The sequence below is a fragment of the Myripristis murdjan genome, chromosome 9 (genome assembly GCF_902150065.1).
Source record: "Myripristis murdjan chromosome 9, fMyrMur1.1, whole genome shotgun sequence".
Classification (NCBI taxonomy): Eukaryota; Metazoa; Chordata; class Actinopteri; order Holocentriformes; family Holocentridae; genus Myripristis; species Myripristis murdjan.
Window position 1 is genome coordinate 19816273 of NC_043988.1, and position 23714 is coordinate 19839986.

The 23714-nt window shown below is 40.7% G+C and overlaps 1 protein-coding gene across 1 annotated transcript in view; it reads left to right on the forward strand.

Moving 5' to 3' along the window:
- The window catches only part of unc5ca (unc-5 netrin receptor Ca), a 239398-nt gene that overhangs the window by 115078 nt on the left and 100606 nt on the right, over positions 1 to 23714 (forward strand). Inside the window, exon 2 of the mRNA XM_030060679.1 lies at positions 4633 to 4869. Coding sequence (XP_029916539.1) covers positions 4633 to 4869 — 237 coding nt within the window. The remainder of the gene's footprint in view (positions 1 to 4632; positions 4870 to 23714) is intronic.

The following is a 23714-nucleotide window of genomic DNA, read 5'->3' on the forward strand; positions in this document are numbered from 1 at the left end:
ATTGTATTATCATCAGCAATACCCTGTTGCATGTCTGGGATTGGTTTTTGGTGCATGTGTGTGTGTGTGTGTGTGTGTGTGTGTGTAATGTGAGTTGTGGTTAGAGTTGTGGGTGAGCATTAGGAGAAAAGGGGGCACTGGGTAATGGGAACACCAAAATAGGTATTTGGACCAGGCTGTGTGTCAGTGCAGTCCCGTGTGTTTGTGTGTGTTTGTGTGTGTGTGTGTGTGTGTGTGTGTGTGTGTGTGATAGAGAGAGAGAAAAAGAGAGAAAGAGGAACTAAGATAAATCGAGATAAAACATGAAATATGTGAGTGCATGTGTTTTTCCCTCGGTGTGGTCGTGTGCATTTGACATTTGTGTAGCCATGCGTGTGTATGTGTGTGAGTTGTGTTTGAGATAGATAGAAATCGCTCTAGCTTTGTTTTCTTAGAGGCACATGTATGTGTATTTGTGTGCCTGGATACGTGTTGTGTATTTGGAGGCTGTTGGTGGGGGTTAGGGGCAAGTATTAGGGGTAAAGGGGGGCACTGGTCTTAAGAGCACAAGTATTTGTGTGTGACTGCCTATTTATGTGACTGTGTGTGTGTGTGTGTGTGTGTGTGTGTGTGTGTATGTGTGTGCCTGTCTGTCTGTATGCTTGTGTTTTTGCAGCTGCTGCTGATTCTAACTAACTGATAACACGTCAAGTATGATCTCATGATTTCCACGGCTACTGCACTGATACTCATCACAGACCACTTACCAAGAGCTCAGGCCCCTATACGCACACACACACACACACACACACACACACACACACACACACACAGCCTTCTCCACCCTTGAGGCATTTCTTTTGGCCCTATATGGCTGTGTTTGGCTCACATTTGAACACAGACATGGTTTCAGGGCTCTAAATTCCCACACTCTAAAATCCTATAAAACCCCTTTTCTATATAGGTTCAAAAGATGTTACCAGGTCATTTATCATTATTGCTGTTAAGCATGCATCTTCCTCTCCTTAATATTATTATTATTATAGTAATAGTGGTAGTAGTGCTGGTAGGGGTAGATAGTATTAGTTTTGAATTAGCTGTCGTGGTCAGGAATATTTCTGAATATTATCTGACAGTTCTGCTTTAGAGAGAAGATATGCAGCCAAAAAGTAAGGAATGAAGCGAGACAAAGGTATTTTCTACTTCTCATAACAGTTCATCTACATAAACAGATCCTCCAGTTGTACTGTATTTACTCCTATAAACCATGTTTTCCAGATAATATATTAAAAAAAAAACCTTGCAGGATATCTAACAGTGATATTAGCTTTTGCAACAAATTTTAACAGGCAATTTTTTCCAGGAATGGCATTTATCTTTTATTACAAACTCTTATTTGCTCTTTCTTCTTTCCTTCATTTCTTTCTTCTTTCCTTCTTCCTTCCTTCCTTCCTTCCTTCCTTCCTTCCTTCCTTCCTTCCTTCTAGCTATCCATTTATCCATCTGTCTTTCTATCCAAGGACCTGCAAACTTCTACTTAAATGAAACAGAAGATTGTGTGTCTGAACATGATCGGCCACTAGTGATGTCATCACTCTTGGTGTATTTACTGATATTTATTGGCCGGGTTTGTTAGATTTCCTCAAGTGGGGCAGGCTTACGGGTGTGAGCGAGTGAACGAGTGTGGTTTTTGCCCTCAGTACATATTTGCTACATGCCATAAATTGAACCTGGACATTGTACCGCTACAGCCATCCATTATTGATGACAGCATTCAGGCAAGACATTTATGAGCTGGGGTGTTAGGATCAGTAATTCACTCTGTCAGAAAGAGCTAGAGGAGAAGGGGGGGGGCGGGATGTTGGGGAAGGGAGCAGACGGTGGAGAAGAGGCGAAATGGGAGGGGTGGGAGGGAAGATGAGGGGAAAAGAGGATGAGAGAAAAAATAGGCATCTGTGATACAATGGCTGTCTACATAGGATACAACTCTGTCACAGCCCTCCCCTTTAGTTGTTCCTCCCACCCACCCTTTTCTCTGGCTATCATGTTTCCTGTGCCAATCAATAATTTATGGCTGTCGCTCCAGAGCAATGAACCCACCAGCTTTCTGAATGACAGATGAGGGTGAGAATGGGTGGAGTGGGTGGGTGGGCGGAGTGGGGGCAAGGAGAAAAGGGGGTAGAAAAAGAGAGAGAGAGTTGGAGAACAAGAGAGGATGGGTGGCTGCAAGAGATAGAGACGGATATAGACTATGAATGGCTGAACATGACACTGGATAAATAACCAAGAGTGGGAGAAATTTCCCAGAGATAATGAAATTATACAGCGAAAATGTCTCCCAATTTTCATACTCACAGACAGAGGGAGAACTAATTACAAAACTAAGAGAGAAAATGTCAGCTTCGTGACATCAAAGTGGGGACACTGCCTGCTCATATTTCCCTATTTGTGTCCTGCTAAGTTGTTTTTCCTAAGCTGCTTTTAGTTCCTAGCCCACGGCGCACTGCTATTCTCTCTGATAAGGAGCACAGCTACACACACAATTAGTGTAGAGGAATGGAGGAGTGTGTGTGTGTGTGTGTGTGTGTGTGTGTGTGTGTGTGTGTGTTTTCTGCACATGTGAGTGCATTATTGCTTTTTGCATTTTAGTGTGTCCCTAGTGTGTGTCCATAACCATGACGCACTGGGGTTGAAAAAAGGGTTTGAACCTCAAAGCTGCATCATTTAAAATGTTCCCATGAGTCACCCTCTCCAGGTGAGGCACACACACACACACGCACACACACACATTCACAAAAACGCACTCACACAGAGTTAAACGCCTAGATGGGCTTAATGAACCTTGATGATGATGGAGTAGAGGGTAATTACAGGCTAGAAGTGTGTGCGTGTGCATACCACGTGTATGTATGCACGTGTATGTGTTCTTTACTCACCTGGACGCAGCCCCTGTGTATGTGTGTGTGTGTGTGTGTGTGTGTGTGTGTGTGTGTGTGAGAGTGAGAGAGAGAGAGAGAGAGAGAGAGTGTGTGTGTGCGTGTGTGTGTCTGTTTGAAAGTAGAGAGCTTGTAAAAGCCCACTTCCACACCCTCCCACCTGCTTGTGTAATCCTGTGTGTTTCGGTGACCTTGGCAACCTGGTGACAAAACATTCTTGGTGTCCTGTTGATTGAGGGCATGGGTGGATGTAAAGTTCGGAGAAAGCGCAAAAAAAAAGAGTAGAGAGGAAAGTGGAATGGAGGAGTTGGAGGGCACAAAGTTCCTTAAGCACTCACGGTTGGCCGAGCGAGTGCTCTGTGTGTTCTCATGACTTATCCACTCTCTCTCTCGCTGTCAGTATGATTCCAGTCCGACTATCAGTAAGACTATCTGCATCTGGTCCTTTTTCCATCTGGCTCTCTAGTAACATTCGTCTCTAAGTGTCTGCCTGGCCTCTCTCACTCTTTTTTTTCTTCCTCTCCCTCTCTCAGGCCATTATTTGCATTTTTTCTCCAATATGTAAGGGGCAATGTGCTGCTAAAAATTAAAAAAAAGAAGCCAATAAGCACAATGACAGCCGTTGATGAGAATCATGTTAAAAAATAAAGGGAGGCTACACTTAGTAACACCTCTACTGAAGTTTATTAACAAACCAACCTTTTGGTCAAAGCCTTACTCGGTTTTAAAAAATACAAACTGAGCGCATGTATATTTATATGACTGACTACTCAACGGCAATTATATTAGAGTACAGATGTGACAGACAGTAGGTTAACAAAACATTTCATTATACCTGGGCAGATATACAGTTGTAAGTGTGTGTGTGTTGTACTACATGAATATTATCAAGTAGCCTTCATTAAGTTAGCGGGCTACATCAAATACAAATTAGACCAGTTTCAGGGCTGATACATTGAAAAGCTTACTACAGAAATACAATAACCCCAGTTAATATTATATTGAGATTACATCAAACATAGATCAGTGGTAAAAAAAATACTGCATAACAGCATCAAATCATAGTTCATATTTAGACCATAAGGACTCAAGGTTTTGTGACAAAAAATCGAAAAAACTTCTTCTGCAGAAGCAAGCGTGATGAGAAATGGATTGGCTAGCAGCTTGCAATGTAGATTCATCAATTTACAAGTTTGTTCCATGTTTTTTGTCAGTAGAGTCTGAAGGGTCCACACTGAATTACTCCCCTGCCATTTTGCACAGTGCACCTTCAATACATTTGGTAGTTTTTTGTTTTGTTTTCTAAGATTCACCTCTTAATATACTTTAGCCATAAGCACAAGATGGGCGTCTTGTGTTTTGTCATGGCATCTCTAATAACCACTGCAACATAACAACCTCACCACAAAGTGATGCTGATCAAAGGTGCATTCTGTGAGTCTGGGGAAGAAAATTGTACTCTGCCGGTCATTGGTTTGAAACACAACAGTAATTAGTGATCGATGAAAACAACATTGTCCCATGCATGCTCAATTCAGGGAAAATAATATATTAGACCATACTGCTCACTGGTGTAAATTATTAAAAGATAATGAATAATCTTAAGAAAACAGCATTTCACAACATCCACCCCGTTTAGTCTTCCAGGCAAGTTATCTATCTATCTATCTATCTATCTGCAGTAATTTAACCTTTTCCTTCTCTCCTCCTCCCTCAGTGAGAGATGATGATGATTTCCTGAGTCTGGGCGAGCTTCCTGAAACCTTCCCCTCTGACCCTCCGGAGCCCTTACCTCACTTCCTATTTGAACCCGAGGAGGGCTACATTGTCAAGAACAAGCCTGTTAATCTGTACTGCAAGGCCACGCCCGCCACGCAGATTTACTTCAAGTGCAACAGCGAGTGGGTCCATCAAAAGGACCACACTGTGGAAGAGAGAGTGGATGAAAACTCAGGTGAGTGAAGTCTAACTCCTGCGCAGAAACACACACGCACGCACACACACGCTCACACGCAAGCAGAAACAAATCTATTTTCAGAGCAATATAGCAGAGAGGGTGGTGTATAATGTCACACAGTGAGATGTGTGAACGCTCACTGGATCATACTGTGGGAAAATGAGAAGTATACTGGCCGTGTATAGAATGTGTCATATAGCGGAAAAAGTGAGGTTATGCATGACAAAGATTCCTAAACTTTTTCAACTCACAACTTAATGATGAAGACGGGTGCAAAAGCAAGTGATGTGCATCGTAAAAGACCATGTCAAATAACATTTCAATACATTTTTTAGTAATGCAGTGCAGCACAATGTAGAATTTATAACTGTTGTTCTAGTTATTATGTGTGAATGTGGCATATATCCATGGTTGATGTTTGCAGTCAGCTGTCACATTGCTAACACTTTATGTGTCATTGTTTTATTCAATAGCAGACGCAGTATAAGGCATCTGTTAATCACATAGAGTGTGCAAATATGTGGGAAAAGGAAGAAAAAGTGCAAATATGTGGGAAAAAGATTAAATGAAGGGAAAGAGATCAAATGCAAATGCAGTTTCATACACATCAGCGTCCTTCAAAAAGATTGGCTCCATTTACTTATACATTATTTTCCGTGTACACAAAAAAGTTTCTCTGCTGCTGTGCTCAGACTATTGAAAAAGCGTTGTGAAATATCTAAAGTGCATGTGTGTAAATGGAATTAACTGCCAGATTTTCCCGTAGAAGTTGACCTTTTCGAAACCGCAAAGATTTTTATTTGCAGGACACTGATGATATTGAGCTCCGTGCGGTATAATATTGCATTGATCCAGGAAATGTGGCCGACACAGGCAATACATCAAACGGATAGCACAGACAGCTTAGTGCATATATTGTACTACTGTATTTCAAAACATTTTCTCTCGAAACATTTAATTTCAGTTTTATCTCCAGTTACTTGTGCAGAAACGCAGGTCACATGACAGATGTACATACACAGCTGCCCCACTGCCAACACTGTACTGCAACGTTCACAGGACAGTTTAATAGGATCCGCAGTGATGTACTGGACTGCAGCCAAGGTTCCACACTTGTCACTTGACCGCACATGGTATTACTCTACATGTTGGCTAGGTAATGATGAATCATGCTGTTGCTTTGGCAAGTAGACAAAGACGTACACAACCTGGTTTCTTAGACTTTGGGTCAACACGAGCTTAGCTTATGGGTCTCCACCTGTTTGTTAATGAGCCTGGGTCCCCAGAGTGAGTGATTAAACACAGTTCCAGGCTGAAAACAGCTTAAAAACTCATAGATATATAGTACCTGCTGAATAAAATACACACAAGGGTAAACGGTTGCACAAATAAGCTTGTTTCTGCAATGGTTGGATGACTTTCCATGCTTCTTCTTGTGGCAGGTTATGCAAAACACAGCATGCGTGCTTTACTTACACACATTCTTTGATAGTTTCGATGTGTACATTACATATATTTGCGAGGATTTGCTATGGAAGCTTAACTTTTGATTCTGTCTTTTCTCAAGTTGACACACCAGCTTGTCCACTCAAGATTTCCCCTTGTAATACAAAGCAGGCCCTAGAGCCAAACATTGTACTTTAAGTATGTGTGTGTGTGTGTGTGTGTTTGTGTGTGGGTATGTGTGTATGTGTGTCTAATCTTTTGAGTGGTGGTCGCTTAGTGGGTCTACCGCAGCACTAAGCCTGACAAACAGACCGAAGCAACTGAGCGGGATAGTTTGATGTTTCCCCTGATTCAGCTGTCACACATGAATAGTCAAGCCAGAGGAGAATAAATATGACAAAAGCCAACAAAACCTGAAAGAAGTAAACAGGAGAGAGGTAAAAATATAGATGCAAATATAGAAATGCACACACATGCAGACATGCACACACAAGTACACACACAGTGGCAAATGCAGAGCAACATGAGAGAGGGAGAGAAGAAAGAGTGTGGGTGGGAGAGTGGGTGGAGGCAAACAAGACACCGTATATGATATTAAAGGAGAAAGCTTCAGTCACTTTTCCTCTCACTCTTATCAGCCATATGCTTTTTCCCACAGAGAAAGACAGGTCTTGTCTCCTTTCTTTCCTTGCCTCTGTTTTTTTCTCCACACACATCTTTTTCAGCTCACATTGGCCTAGATGTCACTCTTACCCCTTTCCCATTCCTCTCAACCCATTTCTCTCTAAATTGTTAAACATCCCTCTTTCAGCAATCAATTCCTCTTTCCCTCTTTTTTATTCATCTCACTCCCTGGTTTCTCCGTGTCCTGCATTATTTTTCTCTGAATGTTTTAACGTCCCTCTCTCCAAGATTACTCTTCTCTGCCTCTTCTCTGTCTCTTCCACGCTCTCTCTCTTTCTCTGTCTTTTTCCATTTATTTTTTTCTCTGTCTTTCCTGCATCATTTTTTCTGAATACTTAAACATCCACACTCTTTCGTTTGGCTCTTTGTTGTTTTGTCATCTCCAACCCTGGCACTTGTCCTTTGGCTCCTAAAAATTTTATGTGCCCTGAGGAAATTTCGGTTTCCAGAGAACTAAAGGAGTGAGCTTATTGTTTCGCATGTGTGCAGCAGCGATATTAGCTCGTGCATACACACAGGCAAAAATGTGTGTTTCTCGATACTTGGGAGGACATTCCACTAACTTGTTGTATTTAGGATTTTTCCTGTCTAATCAATCCTTCTGTGGCTTTCACCAAGTACTTAGATGGGTGCTTGCATACACACACTCTCTCTGTCGCACACACACACACACACACATACAAACACACACACGCACACACTTGTTGACAGTACTAGAATTTTGTTAGTTGATACCAATACCAGTATAATGATTCTCGGTACCTGATTCGATACCATGAAAAAAAACTGAAATCCCCGTTCAGTACACAATACTTGTACTAAACAGGTAAACAGAAAGTAAACTTATAGGTACATATGATTAAAATATTGAGTTACAGAGTGAGCTGTGTTGTATCGATATCCTTTTTTTTTTTTTTTTTTTTTTTTAAATTTTGGACTCTTTTTGGACTCAACTCTTGATGATCTTTGTATTCTTAAACTTGACCTCAAACTTAACCCCAAACTAGCCCCTCGAGGAAATTAGGACTGACCGTGCTTTGAAGGAAAAAAAAAAAAAAAAAAAAAAAAAGCCTACTGGACTGTGAAAAAGACAGTAAGGTGACATTTCATCATCTCTTTTATTCATTCATATTTCTCTTTGTCTGTCACTCATAAAATCTTATTAAGTGCTGCTTCTCTCCCATAATTTCTGGCTCTGTCTGTCTTCAACACCATTATTGACTTATTTTTCTCTCTCTTTCTGTCTGCTCTGTCTCCTTTGTGGGACTCTGGTCTTATATTCTTATTTGAGGTTAAGCTGTTTACGTTTTACCTTCAATACCCTGGCTCAGTATGCTTGACATTGTGATTACACCAGTTAAATGAGTATTACTTTCCACCTCTGGTGTGTCATCTACTGCTAAAACAGATGTTTGAAGTTTGAAAAGGTGCACCTGTCAGCTATGTCTGTCTGCTTTGATAGAGGAATAGCATGTTAGAAAGATGGCAAAGAGATGATCCCAAAGTTATCAGCAAGAATAGTAATAACTATTGTTTGCCACCCTTTAATTAAAATATTTATTTATTTATTTATCAACATCAAAATGTTCTCATAACACTGTGCAAATATGACTGGGTGCAAATAAAAAGGAGTGAAATGTTTACATACCTCTGCAGTCCATTTAACAGCAGAGTATGCCAGGCATCTTAAAGGAGGCTTATCACAATCACAGTTTGCATTTAAGTGGGTCATGATAACTGACATATGGCATTATCGTGCAGCAGGTTGAGCCAAAACCAGGTAATTTAAGTTTTAAAAAAAAGTGAAAAACCAAATTCTGTGTGTTAACCACCCTCTCCTCTCCCTTCTGTCCCTCCTTCTGTCTCCCTCTCTTCCTTTCCCATTCAGACACTTCTCTCAGCAGTCACAACTGACATCATGTGCAGCTGCTAGTCATTTATTAGTCTCACATCAGCCGTTCATTTGCTAGCTGTTGGATTTCAGACAGTGCGTTATAAAGGGGAAATTCTGTTAAAAAAAAATCCCATGGATTTAGGCTTTCATATGTGATGGACACCCGGGGCGTATTTCAAGCATCAGGATTACCCAGTTAGCCAGATAACTGAAAAACAAATCAATGGATTCTGAACGACATTAATTCCAATTTGACTTTTACATCGGTTCCTACAGATGTCTTGCAGCCACACGAGCAGATGATATCTCATTATGAACAACACTTGAGTTTTTTAATCATCATTTTAGAGTTATCTTTATAAGTATTCCTGCCTGTTGAAATAACCCTCAGGCTTGCTTGAAAAATGAATGTAGTTTTAAATATTTGAACTACTTAAGATATGCTTAATTCATCTTGTACCAAGCAATCATAGCATTGCTTTTCAATAAAAAATGGACTTAATTTTTTTTTTCATCCTCTGAAGAAGGACACTTAAGCTCTCAAGCATAACAAAACACACCACACAGGCATACATAAGGGGAAAAACAACCAAAAAAAAACCAAAAAAAACAAAGATTGTGCACTATCAAGCGGCGTTGAGGTTTAGAGCTCTCTGGAGCTGGAGTACTTTTCATAGTAAATTGGTCCTTATACAGTGAAGTCATACAAACAAATTTAGAAGTAACTGTGCTGTTTTGCACTGCAATGCCTCAATATACTGTGTGCTGTTTACCCACTTCTTAGCTAAATCAATAATGTCTTACAATGCAAAACAAATCTCAAGGAAATCATTCAGTTATAATCTAATTAAAACTAGCACTATATGCTATTGTCCTGTTATGCGAGTAGCTCACCTTGGAACCAACAGCAAAGAGACAGAAAGAGAAGAGTTAGAAAAATCACAATTAAAATCAAATTAAAAATGGATAATGAGTAATATAAACACTATATATTATCCATGATTGTTAAAGTAGTGCTCGCAAAAAGCCAGTGTGTGTGCATAGTGCGTACGCGCAGTGTGTGGTGGTTGTTTGTTTGTTTGTTTGTGTGAGAGCCTAAACGCTGGAAGCTGTTTTCGCTCTGTGTTTCCTGCTGTTTCAGAGGCACAGCTAGAAGCTATGGCCCCCATACTGCTTTTATTCTCTCTGTCTTCTCTCTCACTCTTGTTTTCTTTTTTTGGCGTTTTCTTTCTCTCGCTCTCTTTCTCTTCCTGTTCCTCCGCTCCATGCTGTTCTGTGCTCTACTCTAATTTCCACAGACTGAAATAGGAGAGAGCACAGACAGATAAAACCTGAGCTGGAGAAAGCAGGGGGATGATGGAGGGAGGCTGATCGGCCTGAATGGAGGGATGCTGATGGAGGATGCCTTTGAGAGGGCTGGAAAGGCCAGTAGATATCAGGAAGTCACACTGAGGGGAAAGATGATACAACTCCTACTATGCTGTTTTCTTTGCCCTCTGTCTATCTCTCCTCCTCTCTCTGTTTTATTTCCCTTTTTTCATTTTGCTCTTGCTTTTTGAAACTTTTTGAGCTTGAAAAGTGAAGTAGGCTTGAGCCCTGAAACACGATGTACATTTGATCTTTGGGATCAAGCAAAAAGAAAACATAAAAAGGGGGAGGAAAAAAAGGAAAAATCAGAAAATGAAACAAACACAAAAGCTGTTTGTTTGTACAGAGGGTGTTTGTTTTTTTCTCTTTGTATGTGAAGCTGTGCACCAAAATAGATTTGTAATATCCAAACAGGAAAAAGGGAACGCTGTTGCTTTTATTGTCATAGAGCGGGGAAGGATGAAGAGATAAAGGAAGAAAAATAAGATACAGCAAGGAGTTAGAGTGGTGGAAAAAGGAGAAGGAGGAGAAAGAAAAACAAAGGAAAGGAACAGAAGAGAGGAGAGGAAGTTTTTAAAGGAGAACCAGGAGAGACAGGATCCACTGTTATCTATATCTCCATGGCTCCACTTCCAAAACTCATTATGCTGAATTTCTTTGACTGAAGGGTGAAGGAAGGATCTTGTTGCTGAGAGACAGTTTTTTTTTGTTACTGATGTGGTTCACAGACACGCTTCAGTGCACTCCGGTTAAAACAGACCTAATACTGCTTTAATGATTTGGATAACAGGGGATGGCTGTAAGTTTGTGAGGATATCCTCAAACCATTGGGCCTACTGGGCTGCAGAATGCTACTGGTAGAAGCCCAGTTTTACAAACTCGCTCAGACCTGAACCCTTAAACCTCACCAACCTGTTACCCGCAAGTTTCTCAAATTCAGTTCTGGACCTGACTCCAGGCAGCCTGATACTGCAAGACCTGAAACCCGCTCCATACCACTGCCAAATACATCGGTCCATGCTGATGATGATCGATGTGTGGCTTTGATCCCCTGTTATTTATTTATTTGTTTATTTGGACCTGGCTGGATACTATTCAAGGTGGCATGGTAGCATATGATGTTGTAAGGATAACCTGTTTTGTGGATATTGACTTGTTTTTTTTTTTATGTTTGTTTGTGTCTTTGTTTGTGTGTTTCAGTGATTTTTATTGTTGCCATATTTTTTGTATGTAATTTGGAGGGTTTTTTCAAATACTTATTGACATCTCCACAACGAGCATTGTTATTAGGGCCAGCACTTGTTTAATGAACATAAGAGGAGATAAGAGCATATAAGATTTATTTTTTTTCCTATAGGCCCTGACATGTTATAGTGATAGGGGCCTTGGGGTGGAAAAAGTTGAGAACCTCTGGGTTACAGTATATCTGCAGCTACAGCACATCTGCCATGGCATCCATGAGCAATGCACTTAACCCTAACCTGCCTCTGGGTTGCCACACATGCTTCCCAATTAGAGATGGACTGGGACAACAAAAAAAGGGAGCCCTACACTTTGACTCATACCAGCCCACCACAGCCAGCATGTGGGTCAGAGCCATGCGTGGGTCTGAGATAAAATCTAATCAGCCAAAAATGCACCAAGCCCGACCCAACCCTGATGTCTTTATTAGAAAATGAATCTGCCCGAATCTTCCGACAGGATCAGATCCCTTCAGGCTTGGGTTGGTTTGTAGACTTCCTTCCTACACTGCTGACACACACAAACACACACACACACACACACACACACACACACATACACCAGCCTCAAATACTTCCACCTATCTGCATCACAACTAATGTACATTTAGAGGCCTGCTGTACAGAAATGCAGTGCTGTTGTCCCAATGCTGGAAAACACACACACACACACACACATACACACACACACACACACACACACACACACACACACTTCAGCGCTGTTACAGCATTTCTAATGAAGACATATATAACTGTCCCAGTTGAACAGCACACTTGTTCTTCTGCTGGTCCAGATGCCCAGTCTGCTATTGATCCCAGCCGCAGAGTGAAGAGAGCATTCCCCTCCAGGTGAATTAACAAAGTATATCAAATCAAATACAAATCAACTCTGCCTCCCTGCAGACATTTGTGGCACTTTAATCCAGCTGCATTATCATCAGTGAAAACTGCTCATCCATGACTTACTGTATCTCCCTGAGGATTGATGTTGCCACTAACACAGTGTGAGCTAACAGAATTTCTGTGGTTCCCATAAAGGTGAAGATCATCATTAGTGTTTGCTTAAGCAGTGGGTGCTACCTCAGTATGTTTCCATTATACGTGAAGTGTGTTAATGACATACTGTGTACTTGGTTACTTAGTTTGTCTCTATTAGCCAAAGTGTGAATGGTTATTAGTCTACTAGCATTGACCTGTGACTGGCCATCCATACACACACACACACACACACACACACACACCCCCACACCCACACAGTATTGGCATGCACAATATTGGCTTGGCTGATTTGTGACCTCTTTCCCTCCTTTGCTGCCATCTCACTCCTATCGATTTCTTCTCGACTTTTCCTCCGTCTCCCTTTCCTTCCCTCTCTCTTAATGCCTCTCTTCCCCTCGCTCTCCTCCTCCCTCTCTGTTTCTCTCTTCCTCCCCCTCTCGCTCTCTCTGACATCCCACCCACTCTTCACTACCATCTCTCTAACTCTTTCTCACTCTCTCTTCCTTTGTCATCTCTCTCTCTCTCTCTCTCTCTCTCTCTCTCTCTCTCTCTCTCTCTCTCTTTCTCTGTCTCTTACACTGTGATTGTCCACTTTCAATTATTAACAACCACCAAGGTTTATAAAGGAGGTCAATTACCTTCTGTGTCAATGGCTTCTGATATACAAGACAGCTATGTGTGTGTCTGTGTGCGTGCATGTGTGTTTGTTTGTGTTTATGTTTGTGTGTGTGTGTGTGTGTGTGTGTGTGTGTGTATGTATGTGAATTTGCATACATGAAAACTGTTTATTTCATGGTAATGGGTATGTGTATGTTTGCACGTGCGTATATGTAGTTTGACTGTAAGAATATGTGTGTAGAGTATGTGTCAGTGTCTGTGAGAGAGGAAGATGATGTGAGTTTGTGTGTGTGTGTGTTGCCTATTTTTCATGCTTTCCTGTCTGTGTGTGTGTGTGCATATGTTTGTGTGAGTGTGTGTGTGTGTGTGTGATTGTGTGAATTTGGTGGCTGCTCCCTGTAGATTTTCTCTTGTGTCCTGGAATGTCCTGGTTCACTGCCTCTTTAGAACTATTGGAGGACACACACGTGAGTGTTAAGTGACATTCACACTCACACACACATCCACACAGTCATGCACATGCGAGGTACTCAAAGTTGGACCAGGAGGGACTGTGATGATCAATCAATGTCAGGGTGGCAGCCATCAAGATATAAAGTGTACAAACACGCTCTCACACAAGCACAGACAGAAGGACAGACAGATACACAAACAGGCACACATGCACCTCCCTATAACACACACACACATGCACACACACACACACACACACACACACACACACACACACACACACAATCTGTCAATGTCCTGGCTGATATCCCTCTGTCTCTGTTGGCACCGAACTCAGTCAACTCTCTGTCTTACTCTCTGCCTGTCTTTGTTGACATTGTCTGCTTTCCTTTCCCCCTCTTCCTGCCTTTTCTTCCCTGCCTTTTTCTATAAATATACCCCAAAACGATGGTGTTGAGGGTATTATGGATTTGCCTCGACCGCTACCCCATCCACCATTCAGATCCTGGCTGTGACCGCAATAACTGAAGTAGCGTTTATTTGGATTTTTTCAAGGTTCCTGTGCACATTCATGAACCCCAGAAGAAGAACGCAATTGATTTCTGTGATTCCATGGCTTTTTTTTGCAGGGCCACCATCGAGACAAACTCAGGTCATTTCAGGGATGTACCCTGCAGCACACAGCACATCTGCAGATGACAATGACAGGGACAGTTCTCAGGTGCGCAGATCAGAGCTAGAAGCTGTGATTATGTACATTTTATAACAGGCAGTGCCATATACAGTATACTGTGTACTGTTGATAGGAAAAGCAAATACCAAGAGATTTGAAAACAAATGCAGCTGACAAATTCATTTTTTTATCTGTTTCACACATGACATAGAAGATAGTTTTGTGCAAAACTTATACTGCTAATAATCAGTATGGTTTTAGCTTCCTTCTAAACAGCATACATCATCAGCAGATGTTGAAAAGTGGTTTTTAAAAATATTTACAGCATTGCAATCCAAATTAAACATGTCAAAAACTGGATAAGATCCTATATATTTTAAATATGTTACTCAAATAAATAAGCCTCATATACTTTTACTGTTACAACAAATAATAAAACCCAACCCCATTCACTTTCAGCACCGAGTTCTGCTTATTTATGACAGAAGTTGGCAGCAAGTGCACCGTCTTGCTTCATTCCCACATCTAGCCCTCTGACAACCAAGTTGCACAGATGCACTTGCACTACTATCAGTCATACTGATATGTCACCAAATGCTGTAGGAGTAACACATTAACATTGTTCCCTGTGGTAGAGTCCTGCACAAGGTTGGGGATCCACAGGTACCTGATGAGTAACCTGCAAAAAAATGTGTGTAACAGGTGGGGGAAAAAATGAAATAAAATAAAATAAAATAAAATAAGATAAAATAAGATAAAATAAATAAATAACAACTTACAGGTATGGGCATGGGTAAAATTAATTATAATAATTAATTATATGCAGGTGAAATAAAAATAACTTGTGAAAAAGACACAAAAATACTTTTCAGTGTTGCTGTCTTTTTACAGTACAGCGTACAGTATCCCAAATTGCTGCCTATTTTTTTTTTTTAAACTGTGGTATTCTACCTTTACTCATTGAATAACATTGGGATATGTCCAAAACAAACAAACAAACAAACAAACAAACAAACAAACAAAGGGATGTCACTGGCCTGATAGACGGGCTGAAAGTGATGAAAACCACACATCGATCATCACCAAGTCAGATTCACAAGACAAATTTGGTGTGGTTACAGACGGTGAGAATAATGTGTTCAGGGGCTTCACTGTTTAGCAAAACTGAGGTTAAAAATAACTGAACCTGCACAGAATGTGGACCCATGTATGTCATAGTGGATACGGGTCATGTTGCAGGTCCTGTATTACTGGGTTGGGTCGGGTCCAGAACAGATTTAGAGAAATTTGCGGGTAACGGGTCGGCTGTGGTAATGAGTTTTGTGGGTTCAGGTCAGACAGCGGTTTGGAAAACGCCCCGTGCAGAACCCTGCCCTGTGCTTCCTTAAATTACGGTATTTGATTTGAGCTAATAATTGCCCATTTAACACCGACTGCACTACTGGCTGGCCTGGAAGGGGCTTCCCTCTCTAAGATTTATTCAGTTTTTTTCCAACTTTTATTCCTCCCTTTTTGTCTTCTGGAGTGTTTTCTTGCCTTCTGTGAGGATTTAGGATTCAGGTCAAGGGGTGTCATTTTGTTCTCTATAAATTACAGGCCTGCAAAGCCGTTTGAGACTGTAACAGTGATCAAGGGCTCTAAATAAACTTGAACTTGACCTTGCTGCAAAAATGTAGCTAGATTTGTTGTTAGCAGGTTTGGAGAAGTAGCATTGCCAAGGGTGTCTGAATAATTGCTAAATCAAATGGCAGTCCACCAAGTTGGCAGCAGTGCTTGCTATAAGATTTCTGACGCGCCTGCAGAGCCTTTATTGATCCCTGTGGGGAAATTCTCTTTTCTCTTGCCAACCCCTCCGCACAGAGGTCAGAGGTCAGGCTCACCCACAGTGCAGCGTCCCTGGAGCTGATAGAGATTCAGTGGACACTTCAGTATGGCAGATGTTTGCTGACATAGAGGCTTGAACTTGTATCTCTTGTTGTCTCTGGCTTCTCTGTAACTGTATATGTATTTCTATCTACTTCTTCATATCCCCATCTGCCCATCTGTCTTTTCCCTTCAGTCTCCCTCTCTCTCTCTGTCTGTATTGCTGATGAAATAATAATAGCCAGTTGCTGGATATTCTGTTTTCCTCTGTTTCTTTTCCCTAAAGGCCTGTCTGTTTGACCTTTCACTGATCATATTCAAACACCACAAAGCTTTTGAGTGCCTTTTCCATGTTGCCTGATCTCTCTTTTTCTGAATCATTTAGTCTCACCCCTTTTTCATGTCTGTCCTTGACTCTCTCGCTCTCAGTATTTCCATCTAACATCGTCTCTCTTTCTTTGTTTCCTTTCACTCAAAACAGTAAATCTTATGTCAATACTGTTAAGCTTTTTCTATTTGACTCACGTATGCATTGCTTAAAAAGCACAGAGGGGGAGAAAAGAGAGAGAAAAAGAGGCAGACACATAAAGCTGGGGAGCACTTAGTAGTACAAAAAATAGGGAGATGGAAAGGAAGACATGCGTTAAAAAAAGAAAAAAAAAATCACATACTCTCCAGATTGTTTTGTAGACTTTTTGCATGTCTGAATTATGCTGATATAAAAGTTGAACAATTAAAGTGTCATTCCTTGCAATAATTTTTCAAACATGAGAAAACTGTGAAGTTTTTATACTCAAAATCAACTGATACTGAAATGAATTACCATATTGCCTTATCTTTTAACACAAAGATACGTTTGTAAATGTTTCTAATTAAGACAAAATCCAGTTAATTATAACACAGCTCATTAATTTTTTGTCGAATTTGTGGAGATAAATTAATTGACTCAGCATTTCCCTGCTCTTTGTCAGGCTAGTGTAAAAGCATCTTACAAAACATGTTTTCCATTCCCTTATCACTTTTATGAAAAAAGCCTCTTGTCATCTCTTTCCCCACCAACATTTCTTCAAATCTGATAAGAACATGAAAAACTCCTCCAGTCTGTGAGCGTCTGATGACACATCACTTTTAACCGAGCTCTCAAGAACGGTGCACTTCCAGCTTTTTGTTGTAAATGGTGAACTCCAAATATGGAATGCTTTTGTTGTGGTACCACACAGAACCCAAATCCTTCACAAAAATAACAATACCATAATGGAAAAATACTCTGGTAAAGGTACAAGTCTTGCATTCAAATTGTCGCTTAAAGTATAGCCATATTACCAGTAGTGTGCTTATATGAACAGTAAAGTACCTTCTATAAAGTAAACACTACTTGAATAAATCTACTCAGTAGTTTTCCACCTATAAGCAGTTCAATTTGTGCACCAACACGCAGTCATATTACTTTTACCAGCCCGCATTATTCCATATATTGTGGCTTCTCTGATGTAATTTCCCTACAATTTATTCAGTGTTGATTCAAGGTGTGACAGTTAGATGCAGTGTTGCCGAATCTCTTTGTAGAAAAGTAGCTATCGGTTCGTATCAGTTTGTATAAAAAAAAGCATAAATGTATGCGCTTCAGCTTCATTTTTTGCCAAATGCAAACAGCAACATATTTGTGGCATCAATAAACAATTATAGTCGCTGTAAAGATAACGAAAAAAAGAAAGAATAACTGTGCCCGACATGTCTCAGTTTCACTATTAATTCTCTGAACATGACCTGAATCAGGTTATCATCAGCAGATACATTTTCCTATTCCTGTGAAGCACGTCTTAGTTGCATCGTGCTCGTCAGACCTGGTTGGTGATAGACGTTTCCATGTGCATGTAAACCAGTCCTGTTCAGAAGCTGTAATTGGTAGAAAACTGTTTGTGTATCCCAACTCCGTTACCTTTCTTTTTTTTTTTTAAACTTCCAGCTTCCATTTGTCAAATAAATGGCAATGAAATGAGAGTCCAGGACAGAAAAAGCCCATCCAGGACTATGTATTGATGTGTTTTCACTCACTTTCCTACTTTTACTCCCCAGTTGACAAGTAAACTTTGTTATGAGCATTGACACTCTAGAACTAAGAGGAAATATTCACTGTTGTGCACGGTTTGGTGATTGATAGAAATGTTTGTGACAGTATCCGCTTGTCTTGATACTTGTCTTCCATTTTTCATCTGCCTCTTTCCTCTCACCTCCCTCAGCTGACAGGAGTGGTTTTGTTGATGTGAAGTCCTGTCATGCTACAGAGACCTGAAATTCCATGCTTGTCTTCTCATAACAGAATGATGGGAAAGCTGTAAGCGTTGTATCTAAACAAAATAAGACTTTGAGTGATCTGGGACTTTTTTAAGCCGCAGGTAATTCAGATACTTTCTGCCCAGCAACAATGGCTTTGTCAGCATTGTATCACCAAATAATAGCAAGTGTTGGGGCTCTGCTGATTCCAACAGCACGGCTCTAGATCCTGTGACGCCTGTCTCCATGTGTTTGATCTCCCTTATGTATTTTCCCACTTTTGGCTTGACATGTTTGCTGTATTGACATGACACCCATGGAAAAAAGGGAAACCATTTCCCTGCTAGGTGCTGATAGGTATAGATGTGCAATTGTCAAAAGTTTGTGTACTCTGCAAGTTGTGAACCTCTTGTGAATTTTTAGTTTTAGTCCCCAGTTGACATGAGGAACTTTGGAGACTGCAGACGTGAGACACTGCAGATGACACCGTAGGATCAAACGGCATATTTTGTAGAAAATAAGCAGTGTCTTATGGCACCAAATTGCAGTCATTTGCATTTAAACATAGTGGACCTCTTTTGGTAACTCGTGGTACTATGGGGAATAACTGAAATGGTTGGATCTTGTAGCAACCACTGCCCATAATTGGCACTGCACATAGTCCATATATTCATAAATTGAAACTTGAAACTTGAAAGCTTGATTGTAAGTTGGGCATTTATTTATCTATTTTTTTTTTAATTTATTCTTTTCTTCTGTGTGCTATTTATTCTTTAATTCACTCCAGTCCATAATACATAAACACGTTTCTTGGTTTCTTGGTTTTATTAACCTTTTGGTGCTAAGTACAAACTTGACACAGTGGTAAACACACCAATAAATAAAGGTGCTGGTTATGACAGTGTCCTCAAGCAAAAAGAGCAAAATAGCTATGCACTTGTTCAGACTCCATAATTTGATTGACCTTTCAATCGAGCAATCTTGAAGAAGACCTCTTGGACAAAATGATTAAATTACAAAATTTGAAATTGTGTGGCTGTGTCTTTGTTGGCATGGTATGTGGTTGGAATGAAAACTCTTAGCATTCCATGATGGTTGCCTGTCCTTGCTTTAATTATCATTTCACATTATCCCAGCGACTGCAGACGGATTGCACTCAGGTGGTTTGGTTTAGGTACATGTGGGAAAGAAACTGCTGAAGGCTTCATGTTATCCCAACAACACAGAAGGACATAGGTACACACACACACTGAGAAAGGATCCTATATCTCAGCAAAAGGTTACCTAAAGTGGTCCACTTAGATTATAGCTCAGTAAACTCTGGATGTCATGTTTTGAGCGTACTGTATTACTCAGGAGAGATGAAGTTCGGCTCTTGTTTTCGATTCAGCCAACCAGTGTCAGATTGGTGTGTCTTTGTAGCTTCTGCCTAGCTGAGAAATATAACACATTTCATCATTACAACCATTGATTTTCCCTGCTGTGAAACCAACTCAGCTCTCCCCTGATGCTCTCTCTATCACTCTGTATGCATCCTCTGCTCTCACTTTTTTCCTTGTTTACCTCTTCTTTCTTGTGTTCTTTTCTAGCCACATGCTATAGCCACATTTGTTTTGTCACACACTAACCACCTCTCTGTCATCTATCAGTCCACTAACTAATATCACCACCCCATTGCTCTGCCTGCAATACTATGCAACTCATCCTGATTTTACTCCTTAATTGCCCAAAAAAAACTGTATACTATATGATCCCTGTATCGACATTTTGCACTCCAAAATAAGTTTTCAGTCTCAACCTTGGAATGAACTGTTTTATGTTTCAATTTCTGAACTTTAGTTAGTGTGTAAACAAAAAAGTAGCGTAATGGCACATTGATGGATACAAAAAAAACCCTCCATCTTAACAAGTTATTTAGTCTTGTATGTAGTCTTAAAAATCTTGTTTTTCTTCAAACAAGTGAAAAAATCTGCCAGCAGGATGAGATAATCCCACTCTTTTCCAATGCAAATTAACTTGTTTCCAGACTTTTCAGTGCCATTCTCTTGATATTATTAGGGTGTTCTGCCTTACTTTGCCTTATTTCAGCATATTTATATTTGTTCCCAGAGAAATTTCTGAAACAGCCTTGGAAACAAATGCTGTTACCACATCCCACTGGCTGATTCCTTAAGAAAAACAAGATTTTAAACAAACAAGAAAAACATTTTTCCTAATCAAATCAAATCAAATCAGAGAAGGGCTCTACAGGATGAAAGGTTGCTGGCCTTGGTGGTTTAAAGCTGAAGCGCACAATTTGCACCTGCAATTGGCGATGAAGGGGGGTATAAACATGTGCAGCAGTTTTATTTGCACCGCAAATTAATTTGCATAAATTTATAGTGAGTAAGACCAAAAACTCTGAGCTCCAACAACTGAGGGCTGTATTTACTAAGAGGCATGCTAATTACTATAGTGTGCAAAAAACAGACAAGCTTTCTTCAGATTTGCACCTTATGCAACCACTTATGCAAATCAACTCAGTCACAGTTTTCCAATTAGAATAGCCTACCTGAGGCGCAACCGCAGTCCCACATGCTGCAAACAGTGCTGGTGAGGGAGCAGATTTGATACCACTCTCTGAAACCAGCCAGAGGCCAGGAGATGAGGGGCTATTACAAATTTTGTCTATGCGGGTATTATGACTACAAAGCCTGCCAGGTGACATTGGAATTATTTTTTTCTATGTTTTGTTAAATGCATGTAATTGAGTAAAGCGTGCGCACAGGTCACTAAACTATCGGTATCAAAGTGGCAAAGGACGTGCACAAAATGGGTAAGCCATTGTTTAGATGTAAATCATGAACACAGTGTAGGAGAAGAATGTGCATAATTTAAGTACCACGGAGCATGATTTGTTCAAAGCGGTCATGCATAGCCTATTAGTATCCACAAGTGTGCAGTTTTACTATCCATGGCACCTGGGCCCATGGTTTTTCAAGAGTTGAACCTGTGTGTTTCTCTCGCTCCATCTGTGACCACATGTTGCTATTTGTCACTTTGATCATAAAGGTGTGTCTAAGCAGAAATAGGCTACCTGCAGCCTTTTTTATTGTGATATTGCAATGCATGCTGACTGTCTTAAAGAATTTTTGATTAAATCTTCTCAGTCGACTGAAGGGGATCTATGACATATGATTCCAGTTGCTGATTTTCAGCAGACAGCGTCAGCCTGACTAACCACGTGCTTAGCTTGTCATGTAATGTGGTGATGTTGAGGCTTTGTATGTGTCTATATTTTGCCATTGTGTTTTCCAGCGCAGGCTTGTCTTTCTAAACCCTTTGTTCCCTATGTGTTATTCCATATGCCTCCTTTGCAATAGTTTGAGCCCATTAGCTAACTGGCTGCCTAGCTCCATTTGAACCTTTCACTTTAATTGCCTGACTATCCTCATTGCTTCAGCAGTAGCTTGCTCACTAGTCTCTACTCCCCCCCTACCCCTGTGCCCTCTTTGTCCCTCTGCTGGGTTTTTTCACTCATTGTGACTGCCTACCTACTAGTTGTCTCTGCTTCAGTGCTGGGTTGCTCGCTGGTTATAATTGCCTTTTTAGCTGCCATTTTCTTTGCCTCTGTTTCTCATGTTCTCTCCCCTCGCTCTTTCATTTTAAGCTGGGAAGCCATAACAATCTCCCTTGTTTGCGAGTTTGCTCCAGCGTTGGTTTTCACGCCAGTTTTTATGCATCCTTTGCTCTTTGCCCTCTTTGCACAGCTCATCTCTTTCTCTCCCTTGCTGGCTATTAGCCCTTGTTGTGCCAGCAGTGCCTTGCACACTAGCTTTTTGCTTTTCTCCCAGTCGCTTTGCCCTCCGCGCCTCCGTGGTTTGCAAAAGATCGTAAACTGAATGGCATGTAATGGGATTCCATAATCAGAGTTCCCTCTTCACTTGCAATCTTATATCTCATGTCTTCACATCCCCGCATATCTATCTTTATATTTTTCAATCCAAAAACCATTACTCTCCACCTTCTAGCTATTTTTCTTGCAAGCTTTTACCATCTTCCTTACTCTTTGCCTTCCTTGGTTTTTCTCTTTAACTCCCTTGCTCACTGTTAGCGGCCTTTAGTCCAGCGCATTCTTCCTTGCTAGTTTTACTTCTTGTCATTCTGTTATCCCCCTTTGCCTCTGCACTTGCATGCTTACTATAACTGTCTTCCTTTCCGTTTCTTTAGTGGCAACCACTGACTGAGAGCGTTCATAAAGAATAAGTCAGATCAGTGGACCCCTATGGAGAGGGCTGCTTGGGTCTTTGTAACACTGCTCAACCTGAAATAAACTGCCAAAACCTTTTTTTTTTTCATCTCCTTCAATTCACCCCTCTGCTCCTCTCACGCTTTTACCTAATTCCCATCTTTATCTGCTCTGTTTTCTTTCTTTCTCACATTTTATCATCACTCCCTCCTTTCCTCTGTCAACCTTTCTCTTCCTCTGACTGCGCCTCTGCTTTGCTTTCTTCCTCATTACTTCTACCAGTCTTTGGCATTGTACGTCTTTCTTCTCCCCCTTTTTTTCCCTCTCCCTTCCTTCCTCCTAATCTGTGAGCTTAACCCTCTTTTTTCCTCCATCATTCCCTCCTTGCTCCCTCCTCTCATTTTTCTTTATTATTCCCCTGCTCTCACACATTTTCTCATTTGCTCTCCCACTCCCTTGCCTTTTCTTTCTCTCCTGTATATCCGCGCTCTACTTTTCCCTCCCATATGCCTCCTATTTTTTTCATTCTCCCTTTATCCTCAGCTCCCTGTTCGCTCTCTTTCCTCTGCTGTCTACCTCTATCTGTGCTCCCTTACAGTCCTATCAGTGCAGTGCAGCTATTTAAACCTCACACTTATTTTTCACATAGCACTGCTTTCAATACACATGAGAAAAAAGGGAATTGGAGAATGGACTGAGATAACTGGTAGAAGAGTGCAGGAACAATCTCTCTAAGTTTATATTAAATCCAAAGTGATTCTACTCAGTAAGTGACCTGGGCTTGTAAATAGCAGTAGATATTTTTACGATTATCCCTCGCGTATTTACTCACTAAGTTATTTACTGTGTTGTGCTTTGAATTTAGTGATATCTCTTTGGCTCCTCTCTGTATTCTTGTGCAGCACCCTGACTTAAGCTTCTTGAACTAATGTGAAAGCAATATTATAAGAGCAGAATCTTAATTCCAGGTTTAATTCCAGATTCCAGGATTTACTTGTGATATTTTTCTGAATATTGACATCTTCCCCAAAACCTGGATGTGGTTGCTCTATTACCCACTGTGCTATGCAGGAACACTTTGTTGTAAATGACATGCCA